General features: G+C 36.7%; 1 protein-coding gene across 2 annotated transcripts in view; it reads right to left on the reverse strand.

The window, feature by feature from the left end:
- Positions 1-17,988, reverse strand: part of TYW3 (tRNA-yW synthesizing protein 3 homolog) — a 19,430-nt gene continuing 1,442 nt past the window's right edge. Inside the window, exons 2-6 of one of the 2 annotated variants that reach the window (XM_030865964.2) lie at positions 16,547-16,627; positions 15,357-15,455; positions 15,067-15,138; positions 12,733-12,866; positions 1-2,678 (exon numbers count right to left, since the gene is read on the reverse strand). In XM_030865964.2, coding sequence (XP_030721824.1) covers positions 2,450-2,678; positions 12,733-12,866; positions 15,067-15,138; positions 15,357-15,455; positions 16,547-16,627 — 615 coding nt within the window. In that variant the 3' untranslated portion in view covers positions 1-2,449. The remainder of the gene's footprint in view (positions 2,679-12,732; positions 12,867-15,066; positions 15,139-15,356; positions 15,456-16,546; positions 16,628-17,988) is intronic. The other variant, XM_030865965.3, reaches the window with a different exon arrangement.

Genomic DNA, 17,988 nt, shown 5'->3' on the forward strand with positions numbered 1-17,988 from the left:
TACTTAATATAAAAATTTATTTGCCTCATAAGTTTAAATCACTACCAATGATATAATTTGTAGCACATTAAAACATCAGCTCTTTATAATAAACATATGCCATCACTTTCTCAAATACAGACAAAATAACCTCAGTACTTTAGGTCAGGTTCTTGTAAAAGAAGACACCATTCTAGTGCAAGTGATTTATTAAGCAGGAGCTCCCAGAAGAAATGGGGAAGGGAGTGGGAAAAACATGATAGGATTAAGGTGACGTCCTAGCCTTAGCCTGATGCTGCTGGGAGCTTAAATGGCAATTGCACATCCAAGTTTATCCCATTTCTGGGCAACAGAACTGTTTTGAAACTCTGCACTTGTCATTATTGGCTGTGAGACAGTGAGTGTGTGTGTGGTGGGGGTGGGTAGAGGGCAGGAAACAGACTCCCAGGCTTTTTCTCCTCTATTTTAGAATGAAGATGCTCCAGCAGCCTAAAGCAAGAACAGCCAAGCATACAAACTGGGAGATGGGGCACAGCACTAAGTAGATTATATTATCTGGGCAATCTGGATGGGTTCCAGAGGTATCCTCAACAATACCCCATGATGTGATAATATTATTAATTTAAAAAATATATTAGACTTCTGATTCTGGAAGATGGAGTAGATATTCTTTTTCCTATTCCTTTCACTAAGTGCAACTAAAACCTCTGGACAGGGAATTCCCTGGCGGTCCAGTGGTTGGGACCTGGCACTTTCACTGCTGGGGCCTGGGTTCAGTCCCTGGTTGGGGAACTAAGATCCTGCAAGCCACGCAGCACAGCCAAAAATAAAAATAAAAACTCTGGACACTATGTATAGAATAAACATAAGAAGACTCTGAGAGGTGACAAGGGAAAGGTAGACCAGCTAGGGATTTGGGGACCTAAAGAACAACATAATTGTGAGTTCCCTGCGTTTTCTTTTTACCTCACATATCCCAGACTGGGCATTGGAAAAGCCAGCAACCCGGAAATGTCAATGGGCTCAAACAAACAAACAAAAAGCCCCAACAAAAGTCTGCTTTCTCTAGCCAAAGAACCAGGAAACAGTCAAACAAGAAAACACTTGAAAAGTAACAGCTCTACTGGAGAGGCCCAGCAGTTAGTCAGAGCATAGGAGACAGACCAGGACAGGAGAGGCGGGAGTCATTGTCTCAGAGGTGAAGGCTACTGGGATGGATGAGTTAGCTGGGGTGCAGACAGGAATGCAAGATGAAGGCCAAAGACAGAAACTTGCGAATGCCTACAGCGTTATTACCCTTTAGTTTCCAATTAGAGAACGACTTGAGAGCTTTAAAAGAAAAAATACACGTGCTTATCCCTGGAGATTCTCAGGTCTTTTCTGCATTTTTTCAAGGTTCTAAAGATGATTCTAAGGTGCAATAAATGTTGAAAAATATTAAAGTGTTGGAGAGAAAAACAACTGATGATTCACTATAAACAGGGAAATGATTGAGAAGAAAGCATTCAGGATGCTGATGAAAGGGCAGATTCAGGGGTCTAAGAGTGTTAATGGGGCCAAATGTTGCAGGATGGCAAGAAGATGGAGGACTCAAAATGACTAAGGGAAATATTAGTATCTTACTTTAAAGGCCAAAGAGAGAGTTCAGAGCCATGATAGAAAAAAGGAGTAAACCTGGGCATATATCCAGACAAAACTATAATTCGAAAACATACATGCACCCCTATGTTCATAACAGCACTTATAGTAGCCAAGACATGCAAACAACCTAAATGTCCATTGACAGATGAATGGATAAAGAAGATGTGGTACATATTCACGATGGAATATTACTCAGCCATAAAAAGAATGAAATAATGCCATTTGCAGCAACATGGATGGACCTAGAGATTATCATACTAAGTGAAGTCAGAAAGACAAATAACATATGATATCACTTATATGTGGAATCTAAAATATGACACAAATGAACTTTTCTATGGAACAGAAATAGACTCACAGACATAGAGAACAGACTTGTGGTTGTCAAGGGGGAGAGGAGCAGAGGAGGGAAGGATTAGGAGTTTGGGATTAGCAGAGGCAAACTATTATATATAGAATGGATAAACAAGGTCCTACTGTAGGACCTATACTCTAATATTCCTAATGTTAAGGCTCTCTTGAAAGGGTATTATAGTTCTTCTGTTTTACAGAAGTAGAAACTGTAACTTAAGGATAAGCATTAAAAATCATAATTTTATTTTTGCAATGACTAAAATATGTGACTAAAAACAATGGTATTTAAGAGCAAATATTGATATTATACACAGCTATTTTTAAAAGCTAAGGGTTTCCCTAAAATATAGAGAAAAATTAAATCTTGTTTTTCTGAAAGGCTGATACACTCAACTAACTAAAATACTCCTATAAAGAGCAGCTTTATAATATCTATTAGAAACATTATTCTACCAAGACACTTCAGAACCAAATCTCAGTAATCTTCAGGGAAGACAGTAACACTGATTCCTGGATCATCATGATCATCATTTTCAAGTTCTTTATTATTTTCTTCAGTAATATATTTGCCACATGCTTTTTCTGGGTTTCTTTTTTTCTTGTGAGTATATGATGAGTTATTTTTCTCTTTGATTTTCTCTTTGGGATATGAGGTCACAGAAATAGTTTCTTTTTCCAAAGCATGTTGTAGGCAGTTGTAAAACCTGTAAAGAAATAAAGTATTATTGTTATATCTGTGTGTTCTGAAACAAAATGAAATACACCTAGAATTTATAAATTACATAAACCTGATGTCTCATATTAACCTAAAGATATAGAATAAATCACAGAAATAACGTGCTTCTTGCTTTTATGATTTTTTACTTAGGAAAAGAAATGTTTCAGTTCTTTAAGAACAGTCCTGAAAACTGGTTTGGAATCACCTCTTGATAACCTCTATCCTACCTTAATTTCTATTCCAGATATAGGAATCAAACAAAGATTAAAAAAAAAGAAAATATATATTCTTTCAAAAGAATCATAAATGTAATAGAGGCTCATTTTAGAGAATTTGCAAAATATGTGAAGTTACAAATACAGATCACCTGTACATAACTACCTAAAAATAATGACTCTCATATTTTTTCTTTCCAGTTTATTAGTGTATTCTGAATTAATACATCTGTACATGTATACATACACCTACTGTCTTTTATACAATTGTGATATTACATATAAAGTTTTACATTGTTTTTTCAAATTTAATATTTATTGAAAACACTTTCCATATCACTAAATGAACTACAAAATAATACTTTTTAATGGTAGTATAACATTATGCCACTTAGATTGACCTTAATTTACTTTCAAATTTTCCCAATACAAACAACAATGTGATAAACATTTTGGAAATAATGTGATCTGAGTTTCTAGCTATTTAGGATAGATACCTAGAAATGTAACTGCGTGGTTAAAGGTTATAAATATTTAAGGCTCTTGATAAGTACTACCTGTTTTCCAGAATGCGTGTTCAAAAAATATGCTTCTAAGGGCAGAACTTGAGAGACCACTTCACTCATACAGTGAATATTACATCAAAAAACACGCTTTACTTATAGGTGATTATGGTCTCTCATTATTTATATTTTCATTGCTTTGTTTGAAAGTGAAATTGAACATTTTTTATTAGCTATTTTAATTTTTTAATGTAAATTATTCTTTTCCTTTACTCATTTTCCTGCTGGAGTTTTTGTTAGTTTTCAGCATACGTTGGAAAGCAGCAGGATGGCTTGGTATGCTGTGTGTGCTTCACACGAGTGGTCCCCTGGGAAAGCTGAGGTTGGCTAATACCAACCTCACTGACTCTCGATTTCCTCATTTATAAAACTAGCTATTATCCTGTACCTAGTAGGGCTATCGGAGGGATATATATGTAAGTACCTAGCACACTGCCTGGCACTGAGTAAGTTCTCAAAAACGACTATTTTTACGGAATATAAACTCCATAAGACCAAGGACTCCATCTATCTTGTCTTCTGTTATATTCTTAGCATGGAGTACAGTACAGCCACACTTGGGTAAAAATATGCCAAATAAGTGAATAAATAACTACTGAACAAAAAGGTAAATATGGATGTATTATCTTAGGTCCCAAATAAAATGATCTAAAAGTTGAGAACTCCTTTGCCACTGTCGGGATCTCATCATGCTTTAATATCCTATTATAATGGGAGGCTATGACAGGAAATTTCTGACATCTGCAGAAGAGATTGCTATTTGGGCCAATTTTCTTCTTTCTTTAATTCAATGAACAGGCTAAGTTCTGCTTGCAAAAGCTCTAAAACTGCCCTTAAAAACCCAAGATAATCACCTCTTACCAAATACTCCACACAATGCTAATATATACCTAACATGATTACTAATATCCTATCCATATTTCAAGAACTTATATACTCATCACTGTACACCTTGATATCCAGCACCATGCCTGGCAGATAATAAGGGCTAATTGATATTTCTAAAATGAATAAATCAATCTCAAAGAGGGAGGTACAGTAAAAGGGAAAACAGTATTTTAAGAGTTATAGCAAAAGGCTTTGAAAAAATTAACTGATGTTTAATTTTTTAGACCCCATAACATGGTAACAACCTTTTCATTTAATGCATTCCTTATATCCTTACTTAACTGAAACCTGGTTTCCCACAAAGACACCACTGCCCTGCATTCCTCTTAAGTGAAGACTGCTTATTATTTCCATACCCTGCCTCAGAGTTGAGTGATAAGGTCAGAATTCACCTGCCTCACCAACAGTTTGCCAGACTAAACTCCTTCATGTGCCCCTCTGGTCATCTAACAATATTCTGTTCAGTCCTTTACATTCATGGAAACTTCTACACTTGGCTTTATCTTTGTCTCCAGGTCTTGCCATCATTCTGGGTGACTTCAATGACTGGTTTTCTTCTCATCTTCCTATCTGCCTATTTAGAATGGTTTTAAAAAATGACCCAGTAGCATAACTCATTTTATCTAAATCAAATCCAAGCATGCTACAAAAGGGTATGAATCACCCTTATCTGATAACAAGAGGTTATTCATGATGTGCAACTTTATCTTCTATCACTCTCTACCCAACCCTGCTCTTTAAACTTAGGTAACCAAGTCTTTTCTCTGGATTCTACTGCATTCCTAGAAAATTAAAGATAAGACTAAATTCCTCTTTTATGATCACAGAGAATTAACAGCTGTGTAAAATACCTTGTCAATTACATTAAAAAGGTAATTAAAGAGGAACAGGTGCCTTACTTTAATCTTCTATCAAACAACCTAAGAATTCAAAGCTATATCCTTGGGGTACCAAAAAAACAACTGGTAAAATGGAACAAAGACCTTTCCATGTTGAAAGCCAAGAATAAAACTTCAACTACTTTTTTGTTTTCCTTGGTTAAGGGAACTTTTAAAATGTCCTTTGGGAAACTATCTTACTCAATAAGTCAGAAATTTGTTTTCCAATTACATGTTCTCTTCTCATGATATGACCCTTTATACAGCATTCTAAAGCCCAATTCTCAAAGTGTAATTTTCTCAGCTCTCAAAGGCAACAAAAAGAGTTTGGAGTATAAAAAGAAATGTATGCTCAGGTAACTGTTTTTTCCCCCCCTCAAAAGAAAATCAAATTGTCTTCAGTTTTTCTGCTTCCACTGTCAAGACTATCATGACATAGGGCAACCTGTATATACTTCTCTTCATGAGAGAACTTTTCAGAACAGTCCTGGGAAAATGAATTCTTGTTTCTCGGATCTGTTAGAGGACCATGTGCAATAAAAAGCTGGTATTTCGTTGACTTCCAAAATAGGAATGTAAAATTAATGAAATCTAGGCACAATTTCATACCCTTTTAAGGCTTCCATTATTAACAAATAACAAAAGAAGGCTATTCTCATATATCATGTATTTGGATTTTTAACTGATTTTAAGCTCTAGAATTTTTTATTAAAAAACATATATGTGGGCTTCCCTGGTGGCGCAGTGGTTGAGAGTCCACCTGCCGATGCAGGGGACATGGGTTCGTGCCCTGGTCTGGGAAGATCCCACGTGCCATGGAGCGGCTGGGCCCGTGAGCCATGGCTGCTGAGCCTGCGCGTCCGGAGCCTGTGCTCCGCAACGGGAGAGGCCACAACAGTGAGAGGCCTGCATACTGCCAAAAAAAAAAAATAAATAAATAAATAAATAAAAAATAAAAAACATGTTTGTGGCAGGGCCTGTGCCAGTGCTAGAAACAGATAAGAAATGTGGTCTGTGCCTTCAGGGAGCTCAGGGTTTAATGGGGGCTGCAGAGCCGTAAAGATACATTCAACGTGCCATGAAAGATCATGCAATATTCCTTGGAAAAAAAACCAATGCCTGGGCTGAATTGCAAGGATGAGTGGAAGCTGGCTAGTAAAGGGAGAGGAATTATGAGAGGAAAAATTGAAGCGAGGGGACATCCAAGGAGGAACTATCAGAAAATACGTGTTTTCACTATTTACTTCTCTGATCTTCAGTATCTACTTCTCTGATCTTAAGTATATAGGGAGTTATTTATTTACTAGCTTTAGTTCCATTTAAAAAAATAAGACTTGACTCCTTCTCTTCTCCCCCCATTTCTATCTGCTGCCACATTCGGGTTATGTTCTGCAGTATCTCTCCCATTCATTTTGTTACTCAGGGTCCTGTTAATTCTTGCCTGGACTGTGTAGCAAGAGCCTACTCCTGCTTGCCCCATGAGTGAGCCATTTTATATCTTCCAGAATAATCACCCTAAGGCTTTGAAGCCATAAAAGTAGTACTACTGCTAGAGTCTGTCAGCTAAATTGAGCAAATATTTATTGACCACTATGCTCCTGTCAGACACTCAGAAAATAATAAGAAACTGTCTTTGCCTTTGGTGAACTCAATATAATGTGTTAACTTTTAAGTTCCTTTATTGTTTAGGATGAACTCAATAAACATTTATTGGGTTTCTACTGTGAGCCAGACACTCTATAAGGTTTTAGGATGAGAGATATTTGCTACTGTGAGCCAGACACTCTATAAGGTTTTAGGATGAGAGATATTTGAAGTGTGTGTATGTATGGGTATGTGTTTGGTTGGTGGGAGGGGAAAGTCAGTCCTATACACAATGTGACCAAGTTGTACTGGGGAAAAAAAGACATATGTGCAATTAAACAACTGTAATTTAATATGGTTCACATTTCTGTTTTCACTGAGGCATAAACTGTAATAATGCTGGTAAATGATAATGAGAATTTGAACCAAGGAAATGGGTAAATGAGGTTGAGATTAAGATAAGAAAGATATTAAGGAAAGGCTGATGGGATATTTTGGTTAGATATATTCAATAGGTTATTAGACATATGGGCCCAGGACTCAGGAGAGATTTGGAAGATCTACCAGTATCTGGGGAAGTAGCTAAAGCAATGGGCCAGGAAAGGAATCCTGGAGAACGACAGCATTTAACCGACATATAGAATAACAAGAGAAATCCAGAAGGAAGCTAAGAAAAAGCACCATAAACAGGAAGGAAAGCAGCAAAGTGATGTAACAGAAATTCTTACCGACAGGTATATGAAATAATGCTCAATGTCACTAATCATCAGGGAAATGCAAATCAAAACCACAATGAGATATCACTTCACACCTGTCAGAACGGCAATTATCAGAAAAACAAAAGACAACAAGTGTTGGCAAGGATGTTGAGAAAAGGAAACCCTTGTATACTGTTGGTGGGAATGTAAAATGGTGCAGTTCCTGTGGAAAAGAGTATGGAGGTTCTTCAAAAAATTAAATATAAAATTACCACATCATCTAGCAATTCCACTTCTGGGTAAATATCAAAAATAACTGAAAGCAGACACTCAAACAGATATTTGTATACCCATGTTCACAGCATCATTATTCACAATAGCTAAAAGGTAGAAAAAACTCAAACATCCATTGATGAATAAATGGATAAACAATATATGTTAAATACAATGGAATATTATTCAGCCTTAAAAAGAAGTAAACTTCTGCAAAGGAGGCAAGACTATACAATGGAAAAAAGACAGTCTCTTCAATAAATGATGCTGGGAAAACTAGACAGCTACGTGTAAAAGAATGAAATTAGATCACTCCCTAACACTATACACAAAAATAAACTCAAAATGGATGAAAGACCTAAATGTAAGACCAGACACTATAAAACCCTTAGAGGAAAACGCAATCAGAACACTGACATAAATCGCAGCAATATCTTTTTCGATCTGTCTCCTAGAGTAATGGAAATAAAAACAAAAGTAAACAAATGGGACCTAACTAAACTCCAAAGCTTTTGCACAGCAAAGGAAACCATAAACAAGACGAAAAGACAATCCTCCAAATGAGAGAAAATATTTGCAAACAATGCGACCAACAAGGGATTAATCTCCAAAATTAACAAACAGCTCATGTGGTTCAATATCAATAAAACAACCCAACCAAAAACTGGGCAGAAGACCTAAACAGACATTTCTCTAAAGAAGATATACAGATAGCCAAGAGGCACATGAAAAGATGCTCAACATCACTAATTATTAGAGAAATGCAAATCAAAACTACAATGAGGTATCACCTCACACCAGTGAGAATGGCCATGATCAAAAAGTCTACAGAAAATAAATGCTGGAGAGGGTGTGGAGAAAGGGAACCCTCCTACACTATTCATGGTAATGTAAAGTGGTGCAGCCACTGTGGAAAACAGTAAGGAGGTTCCTTAAAAAACTAAAAATAGAGCTACCATATGATCTAGCAATCCCATTCCTGGGCATCTCTCTGGAGAAAACCATGGTTGGAAAGGATATATGCACCCCAATGTTCATTGCAGCACTGTTTACAATAGCCAACACATGGAAGCAACCTAAATGGTCCATCACAAATGAATGGATAAAGAAGATGTGGTACATGTATACAATGGAATATTACTCAGCTATTAAAAAGAATGAAGTAATGCCATTTGTAGCAACATGGATGGACCTAGAGATTATTATACTAAGTGAAGTAAGTCAGACAGAGGAAGACAAATAACATATGATATCACTTATGTGTGGAATCTAAAAAAATGATACAAGTGAACTTATTTACAAAACAGAAACAGATTCACAGACTTAGAAAACAAACTTATGGTTACCAAAGGGGAAAGGTGGGGGGAGGGATAAATTGGGAGTCTGGGATTGACATATACACACTACTATATTTAAAACAGATAACCAACAAGGACCTACTGTATAGCACAGGGAACTCTGCTCAATATTCTATAATAACCTAAATGGGAAAAGAATTTGAAAAAGAATAGATATATGTATATGCATAACTGAAACACTTTGCTATACACCTAAAACTAACACAACATTGTAAATCAACTATAGTCCAATATAAAATAAAAATTAAAAAAAACAGCAAACCCGCAAAAAAAAAAAAAATAAGGTAAACTTCTGATCACACTACAACATGGATAAACCTCGACAGCATTATGCTAAGTGCAATAAGCCAAACACAGAAGGATAAATATTGTATGATTCCACTTGTATGAGGTACCTGGAATAGTCAAAATCATAAGAGACAGAAAACAGAGGAGTGGTTACCAGGGGCTGGGAGTTTGGGGAGTGGAGAATTATTGTTTAATGGGCATGGAGTTTCAATTTGGGATAATGAAAAGGGTCTGGAGATAAATAGCAGTGATAGTGGTGGTTGCATAGCAATGTGAGTGTATCTAATGCCAATGAACTGTATAACGGTTAAAATTATAAATTTTAGTTATGTATATTTTACCACAAAAAAACCAACCATTGGAAATACTCATTTACTTTTTCAGTCTAATTTGCTTTATTTTTATCAATATTAGATGCCAATATATTTGGCCCTTTTACTCTATATTTAAAAAAAATTTTTTTTTAAGATGCCATGTTTTTTTAAATTGGAGTATAGTTGACTTACAATGTAGTGTTAGTTTCAGGTGTACAGCGAAGTGAATGAGTTATACATACACATATATCCACTTTTTTTAGACTCTTCTCTCATATAGGTCATTACGTAGTATTAAGTAGGGTTCCCTGTGCTATACAGTAGGTCCTTATTAGTTACCTATTTTATATATAGTAGTGTGTATATGTCAATCCTTACCTCCCAATTTATCCCTCCCACCACCCCCTTCTGCCCTGGTAACCATAAGATTGTTTTCTACATCTATAACTCTATTTCTGTTTATTCTACATTTTATTTAACATTTATTGTCTTATTACAGTTGGTGAGAAGAACATGGCTAATTCCATCCAACCCAAGTCAGTCCTGATCTCTTATTAACGGCTACAAAGATAGCCCTCCACTTGTAATGGGTAAATAGATCTCCAAACTTCATATTTTTTTACCTGGAAATCATTATGTATGAAATTTTCTTACTCTTCCCACTAAGAAGTGGGCTTAGGAATTGTTTTTTTTTACAAAAGAGGCTTTTTTTTCTATTAAAATTATTTTACCTTTTGATTTTCGTATCTCAAGAATATTTCTTATTGCTGGAATGTTACACATTAGGATTTTAAATTTTAAAAATTCTCTTATTACAGTTGTTTGAATTATGAAACTTTGGTCCTGTGAGAAACCAATTTTAGTACTCAACGTCTGATTGCAGAACTCATCACCTCCAGTGTTTATTTTTTCTCTTTTCCACAGCAGAAGAGTAACTCTTTCTCTGCATTTGGTTGAATATACAGCTGTTCCCAAAGCAGCTCCCTAATTTGTTCACCCTTTCTGAATTCACATGTAATCTTCTAATCAGTATCTTAAGAAACTTTTTACCCTTCTTTAATTTTTCACTGATTTTATACGATGAGCATGACTCTCTTGATAGCAGCATGCACACCATAATCTCGAAACATATTTTTGAGTCAATGGATTTAAAGCATAATTTGATTTTATAGTTGGTGAACGTGACTCAATTAACTTCACCAGGTGTATAGTTAGTTGATCTTGGGCTATATTTATAATCTTATTGAAATTCAAGTAAGGAAACAGAGAAATTGATTTGCTACCTTGTACATTTTCGCAAACAGTCTCACTAGAATACCATCTAACAACCGTAGTCAACTTTTGGAATGCTACCAGTAAGTACCTACATACAGTTCAAACTCTGTAGTCTGGTGGAGTGGCTGGGTACCTTCAGTTGCTTACTTGAAATCATCACTATATTTAGAATGTTTGCTCAAAGAACCTTGTGGCCAGGTAACCTCTCAGCTTTTTTCAGCCAGGCTTCCGCTAAAAAATTCAGTCCTAATGCCTGAGGACATCCATTGTATGTCATGAATTACTTCTCTCCAATGTATCTAGACTAGTACAAGTTATATACCACTGTTGGGAGAACTGAGAAATAGCCACTCGAATAATTTTGTTAATTCTGTGGTTCAAATAAGGAGCCCTGGTTAAGAAAGCCTGGATGGGGCTACTGATGTGATTATAGGTTTATTCTCTGTATGAGTCGGTGAACAAGGAGAAAGGCTATCCTATCCTAAGAATCCATGACATAACACGGACAGGGCCTGTCATTATACATATGCCATCTAGTGTATACTAAAATTGTTCTCTATGATAAGTAGGTACAAGAAAAATGAAGCCAAGAGAGTTGAGTAAGTTGTGGGGGAAGCAGGATTCAAACTCAGTTCTGCCTCTGGAGCCCATTTCTACCCCTTTCCACCATGCCACACTGCTGCCATTGGCACTTCTGGCCTTAGCTGCTTCATAAAAAGTTCTAGGTATTAAAGAATTTTAAGCAGGCAAATTAAGCAATAGTATTCCTTTTCATTTCAGACAGGATTCTGATGGTGATACGGAGAATGGCTTAGCAGAGAGACATACTGGAAGCATTCTACTATGAGACCAGCTAATAAGGTTACTGCAATGGTCCTGAATAAAGAACACGGCAAGAAGGGTGGGGAGAGAAGAATGACTCAGGAGTTATTTAGGTAGTGATTGGCTAGTTGTGAGGTGACCAAAGGGGTGGGGGAAAAAGCAAAAAGAAAATAATAAATGACAACAAGATGACCATCAGTCCTTAAATAACTCAGAAATTTACATCTTACTGATGGTAGGTCAGTGGCATTTATCTTCATATGTAAAAGGCAGCATAATAGTCACTTCTTTACATCAAAGATTCTATTCTTAGGAAAAAGTTGAAAAAGAAAGTCATGTAAAATTAATCTACCAGGAGGTGAAGTTTAAGAACAAGAGAAATATAAAGATGTGACTTGATAGCCATAATCCTTCTGACTGGTACAATTATGCCAATTCGAATCTAATGCATGACAGGAGCGGGGTTCTGAGCTAGCCAGAGGTATAAAATATTTATCAGACTAAAATTAACCAGGCTGTTCTCCTCAAAAGGAGATTCTAGGTAGTCTTCAGTAGGTCACACCCAGGAGGTAGAGTGTACCTCCTCCCTGGCTGCCTTCAACTGGATCAGTTATGGTCCCTGGGGCTGCTGGGCTCTCTTACCTGAGTGACTGTTTCTCCTTTATGCCTGTTGCTGGCAGTCACGTGTCCCACTATCCTCCATGGAGCTTCCTCCCCTTTATGCTCTGTTTAGTACCCATCGCAGTCTGGCCTACTCTAATCAGTTACTTGCATCATCTTAATTATTCGTGATAAGGCTACAAATATAAAAGCAGTCGGGAGTATAAACTGAAGATGGTGTATATTAATAGTTTCAAAGAAGACCTAGGCATGTAAGACTATACCTTTCAATTCTCTTCTTGTTTTCCTCCATTTTTTGATTTGCTATCTTTATCAGGAAGTTGATATATTCCTCTGTCACCATCAGTTTTCCTTTATGGGTTAATGGAACTTCTAAGCCATGTGTGCTCCGGACAGCCTGCAAGGAGCAATTTATATATGATGACTTATGTACTAGAGACACTGAAGATAACTAAAGAAAAGTCCCAGTCAGGGCTGTGTTTAGCTCCATTACAACATTTAAGTTTGTGCTTTGATATAATTTAGTCAAATACAGTTGAATCAAAGGAGAGTCAAATAGATTTTCCCATCGTATAAAATCATTTGTAAAGCAAGTCATTCTATACATTGTCTTTCAGAGAAGCACATATTATCAAAGAATCCAATGAACTTAACAGTATCACTGTCACTAAAGCTAAGGGAGCTTTAATACGCTATTTAAAGAAAAGAAATAAATGAAACCTCAACAGAAGCTTCAAGGGAAAATCAAAATGGACTGGATGCTAAAGGGCCTCTTAGCACTGCTTGAGCAGGGTGGTTACAAGATAAACCATGCCTTTTCTATCTCACAAAGTGGCTGCTTTCTCAATGCTTTAGGGCTGCCGATGAAACAGTCAACATATTCCAAGTAAATCCAAACACTGGATATAGGTTAAGAAACAACAAAAACTATTATGAGGCATAAAAATTCATTCAACAAGCCTTTACTAAGCATCTGCAGTGTTCTAAGCCCCATGTAAGGTATGAAGGTACAGGATGAATATAACATGGTCCCTGCCCTTAAAAGAGCTAACACTTCTGAACAGGAAACAAACAAGTGAACAGAGAATCACAATACATCATGGTGCTATGACAGAAGAAACACATACGTGTACATGTGCATGCATGCACGTACATGTGCACACAAAATGCTAAGGAAATGTAGAAGAGGAGCAACTAACTGAGACAGGTCGTGGTTTTATGGGAAATGTGGCATCTGAATTGGAATTTTAAAGGGTAAGTGTAATTTCACCAGATGTAAAAATGGGAGAAGGGGAGCATTCCAGCCAGAGGATTAACTTTTCTATAGTCATGGGAACATGAAAAGCATAATACATTTGGGAAATAACCAATAGTATTCTGTCTGGCTGGGGTGGAAGTATGCTGGCAGAACATGAGCATAAATAAGGCCTGAGAAAACACCAGGAGACCTTGACTTCTTTAAAAGGGGGATTCTGACAGTATTGGCTAGAGGGACTGAAGGAGAAGATGGGTAGGAGGAAGACCAGTCAGGAGACCCCTATAAAGATAGAGGTGAGGGACGATGACGGCTCAAGCAGGCACAGTGGCAGAGGGCTTAGAGAGGTGGAGTCAGGAGTGAGAAATCAGAGGTAGATGGGACAGGACTTGTCGCTAATTGAATATGGAAGATAAAGGAGAGAAGGTGAAAGAGTGGCTCTGTTCTTGCCTGGGCCACCACATGCAGTGGGGACTGAGATGGGGATGCAAATCAGTACTACGAGCTTTCATTTTCTGTTTAGTCATGCTTTACAGATGTCTTCTTCTTAAGCCACCTCATTTTGGAAAACAGGCTATCTGTTAAAAATAGAAAAAAGTAAAGTCTAGGGAGCTAGAATGGAAGCCGATCTGAAGTAGTTCAAAAGCAAACAATGTACACCATGCCAAACAGTAAACACAAACAGTAGCTACCACGTGTGATCAGAGAGAATAGGGCAAAATCACTAGGGGTTGGCTTGGCCAGGAAAGGACTCAGAGAGGCTGTGGGACTTAGAAGGAGCCTTAAAGATCTTCTAGTCCAGGGGTCGGCAAACCTTTTCTGTGAAAGGATAGATAATAAATATTTTCAACTTTGCAGGCCATATAATATCTGTCACAACTACTCAATTTTGCCATCGTAGCACAAAAGCAACCTGAGACAGTAATTAATCAAATGGGTGTACTAGAACTGCCCACCCGAGGGCTGAATGTGGCCCTAGGGCAGTAGTTCGATAGATCCCTGATATAGCTGAGACAATTCAGTCCCTGATGGATCCAGGCAGAAGACTTTAGACCCCCTGTCTGTGATTCTTTCCACTACATCATGGTGCTGATTAAACTGGGCCTTGACTATTTAGGATGAGGAGGACGGAGAGAATCAAGTTAAAAGTAAATGGAGGGGAATATTGTAAAATAAGACCTCAAATGTAAATCTAACAACTCTGGACTTCGCCCTGTACAGAAAAGTCAGTCACTGAAGGTTTCTGGGCAAGGGAATGACAAGAAGATTTGAGTAGAAGGTTATTCAATAATCTGGATTACTTCATGATCAAAAAATTGCTTTTTGCCAAAAGGTGTCGTACCAACATAGTCTTTCCTCTCTTTCCCACTGTTATGCCGGAGTTCCTGAAACCAGAATCTATTGCCACTGAATGCTGTAAGAAAATAAATTTGTTAAATTTGGAACATCTGGCTAATCAAATAAACACTTTAGCCCTACAAACTGCAGAAACATTTATAACCCCAAATCTATAATTATATAAAACACTAGTTGATTAAACTAGCATTGCATTAATTTTGGTAGAAAATTTAAAAGTTTAAAATTAAATCTACTCACATACCTATAAATTCAAGTATAATCATAAAATTTTACCAGAATCTGTGCATCCTGCAACTGTCGACACTGCACATGAAGAACAAGTGGTTCAAATTTCAAAATGGCATCGCCATTCGCTTTCTTTAGGACTACAATCTAAATAAACGGAAAATGTTAGGATCAGACACAAGTACATGATCCTGTTCTTTGGTGACCCTTTATCCTATGTAACTTCAATTCTCCCAAGGAACTTTCACACTCATTCTGCATCCTTCCACAGTAACTTTTCACTCTGTTTTCTTGGTCCTCTTTCTCCAAAACTTATTGATCTGCTTATTCTTTTAAGAGACCTGATTTCTAATTCTCTCATAAACCTTCTGTGTCATTCTTTCCAACCATACCTCAAAAAAGTCAACTACTACTCTATTTAATTCCATAGCAGATTTTTCATTAAGGAATATGGTACATAAAGACTAGAAGATCTAGAAGGTAGTAGAAGGTCTGTCTAAATGTTTTGCTGTTAGATTGAGGTTTGAGACACATATACTATCATGTCTCAGCTAGAAGCTATATAAGGCAGTTGTTACTTCTGTCTGCCTAGTCTCCCTGCACCATCCTCCCTCCTTCACATCATTTGATTCTGGTGGCACTGTCAAGCGTGACCCTGTCACTCATCACTGCCACTATCATAATATCAGAGACGCCAAGTGCCTAGGTGTGATCAAGGATAGCATTCCATTCTGCTGGCAAAAATAGCTGATCTCAGTGGGGAGAACACCTAACCAGGAAGGATGACTCAGTGTCCTTTGGAAATGATACATGGATCTTAAAAAGTAAATCTTTTTCTGCTGGGGTTGCTGGCAGCTATCTTTCCTGCCACAGTGATTATCTGCCACAGAAGAGAAGGGCAAACATACAGAGAGAACCAGTACCCAAAGGAGATGGAGACTGAGTGAGCTCTGAAGACAACATTTAAGCACCTGAGCCAGTAATGTAAAATGCCTGACTAATGCAAACTTATATGAACTCATCTAAACATTTTAATTTAGGAAACTAAATAATCCAGGGCAGATAATAACCTCCCACAACTAAAAAAAAAGCCATTGTAATGAATTCTCTTTAGGCTTTATAATCTACAGTCATTATGATTCTATACATAAACCACCTTGAATTTTCTATTCTTTTCATATGTATTTAAAGTGACTGTGAATTAAAGTTTATTTCTAAATTTATATATAAAAACTTACCACATCATCTTTCACACAGGGTTTGTGTGTGACTAGTAGCCAGCAACAGTTTTGTTTCTGAACCTCAGAACCATTTATACCCTAAAGTGAAAAAATAACATAATTTAATTTCATATAATATTTACAAAATAATAAGTACAAAGTATAGCATATTTTAGGCTTTCTTAAATTAATAATCCCACGTGATTTTAAGTATTACTGAGAACAATTCAACAGGCTTTTGGGTAAAGTTAACGTAAATGTTAACAAAAATGAAACCAAATTATTTGAGATAGAAAGTAATTTGTTTATTAAGGTAAAAGAACTTAATAACTATTTTCTGAAATACGGTCATGATTTTGTCAGGAGCAAAGGGATTATCACAAGGGGCTGTACACGAATAGCCCCTAAATTGTACTCTAGCTGTTTTATATGATTAGCACAATATTAAAAAAAATTTTTTTTGAATTCCTTTTGTAAGAAAGCACTGTTCCAGTCCCACACAGGACCTACCACTTTTTACTGACACCTGATCTGTTCATACCTTCCTATGTCCCTAGTCGCTATAGGCATAAATTTGTGACCTCTGGATTAGACCTTATGTGTAGTCCCAAAGGGCAGAGCTAGGATTGAAAGATCAAAATTAAGAGAGGGCAAATATTTTAACATAACTTTTTGCTTATTAACTGGAAAAATGTTTATTTGCTAAGTTCTATGAGGTACTTTAGATATAAACAGATCCTACCCTCAAGGACACTGGAAAGAGGATGCAGGAAACACATGCACTTTTAAATCACTATACTTCTACAAGGTAACTTCTTTTTTTTTTCCTTAAAGTTATGCATTTTCTCTTTCTTTTTTTTACAACGTAACTTTTATACAGTGGGTACACAGGGGACTTTGCTGTCTGGCTTTGGAAAGGAGAAGAGCTGTGCTTGTCCTAAATAACTGATTTGTTTTCACTGAATGACCTCAGTGACTTATGTTTCTGATCTTATGCTGGCTGCTCTAAATCTTACAGCCAAATGTGTGGCCCACCTCTAGCAAATTTACAGAGTCTAGTGGTATATTTTGAGAACTAATGCCATCTCTGCTTTATCTTATCTATACTCCCTTTATGCAGATTTTCTCACTTTTTATTTTTCTTTTTGTATTGCCTGTTTGTAAGTTGATCCAAATTCTTCCAGAAATAAGGCAAAGTGAAAATAAACACAAGGTATAAGATAATACATAAAATGAAAAGAGGTTCAGAAAAAGTCCTAAGGCAGTTCAGAAGAAATAGTCATGGCTTCCAAATGGATGTGTGTGTTTGTATTCAGGTAGAAAAGGGGAGTCTGGGGAGGTACGTCTCAGATATGCAGAAATGGGGGAAGACATTTTAGGAAAAATAAACATGAGCAAAGGCAGATAAATATAAGAGAGAAAAGAGAATAGTTGTTTCAGTAAACAGATTAAGATGAAGA

This window comes from Globicephala melas, chromosome 1 (assembly GCF_963455315.2).
Source record: "Globicephala melas chromosome 1, mGloMel1.2, whole genome shotgun sequence".
Classification (NCBI taxonomy): Eukaryota; Metazoa; Chordata; class Mammalia; order Artiodactyla; family Delphinidae; genus Globicephala; species Globicephala melas.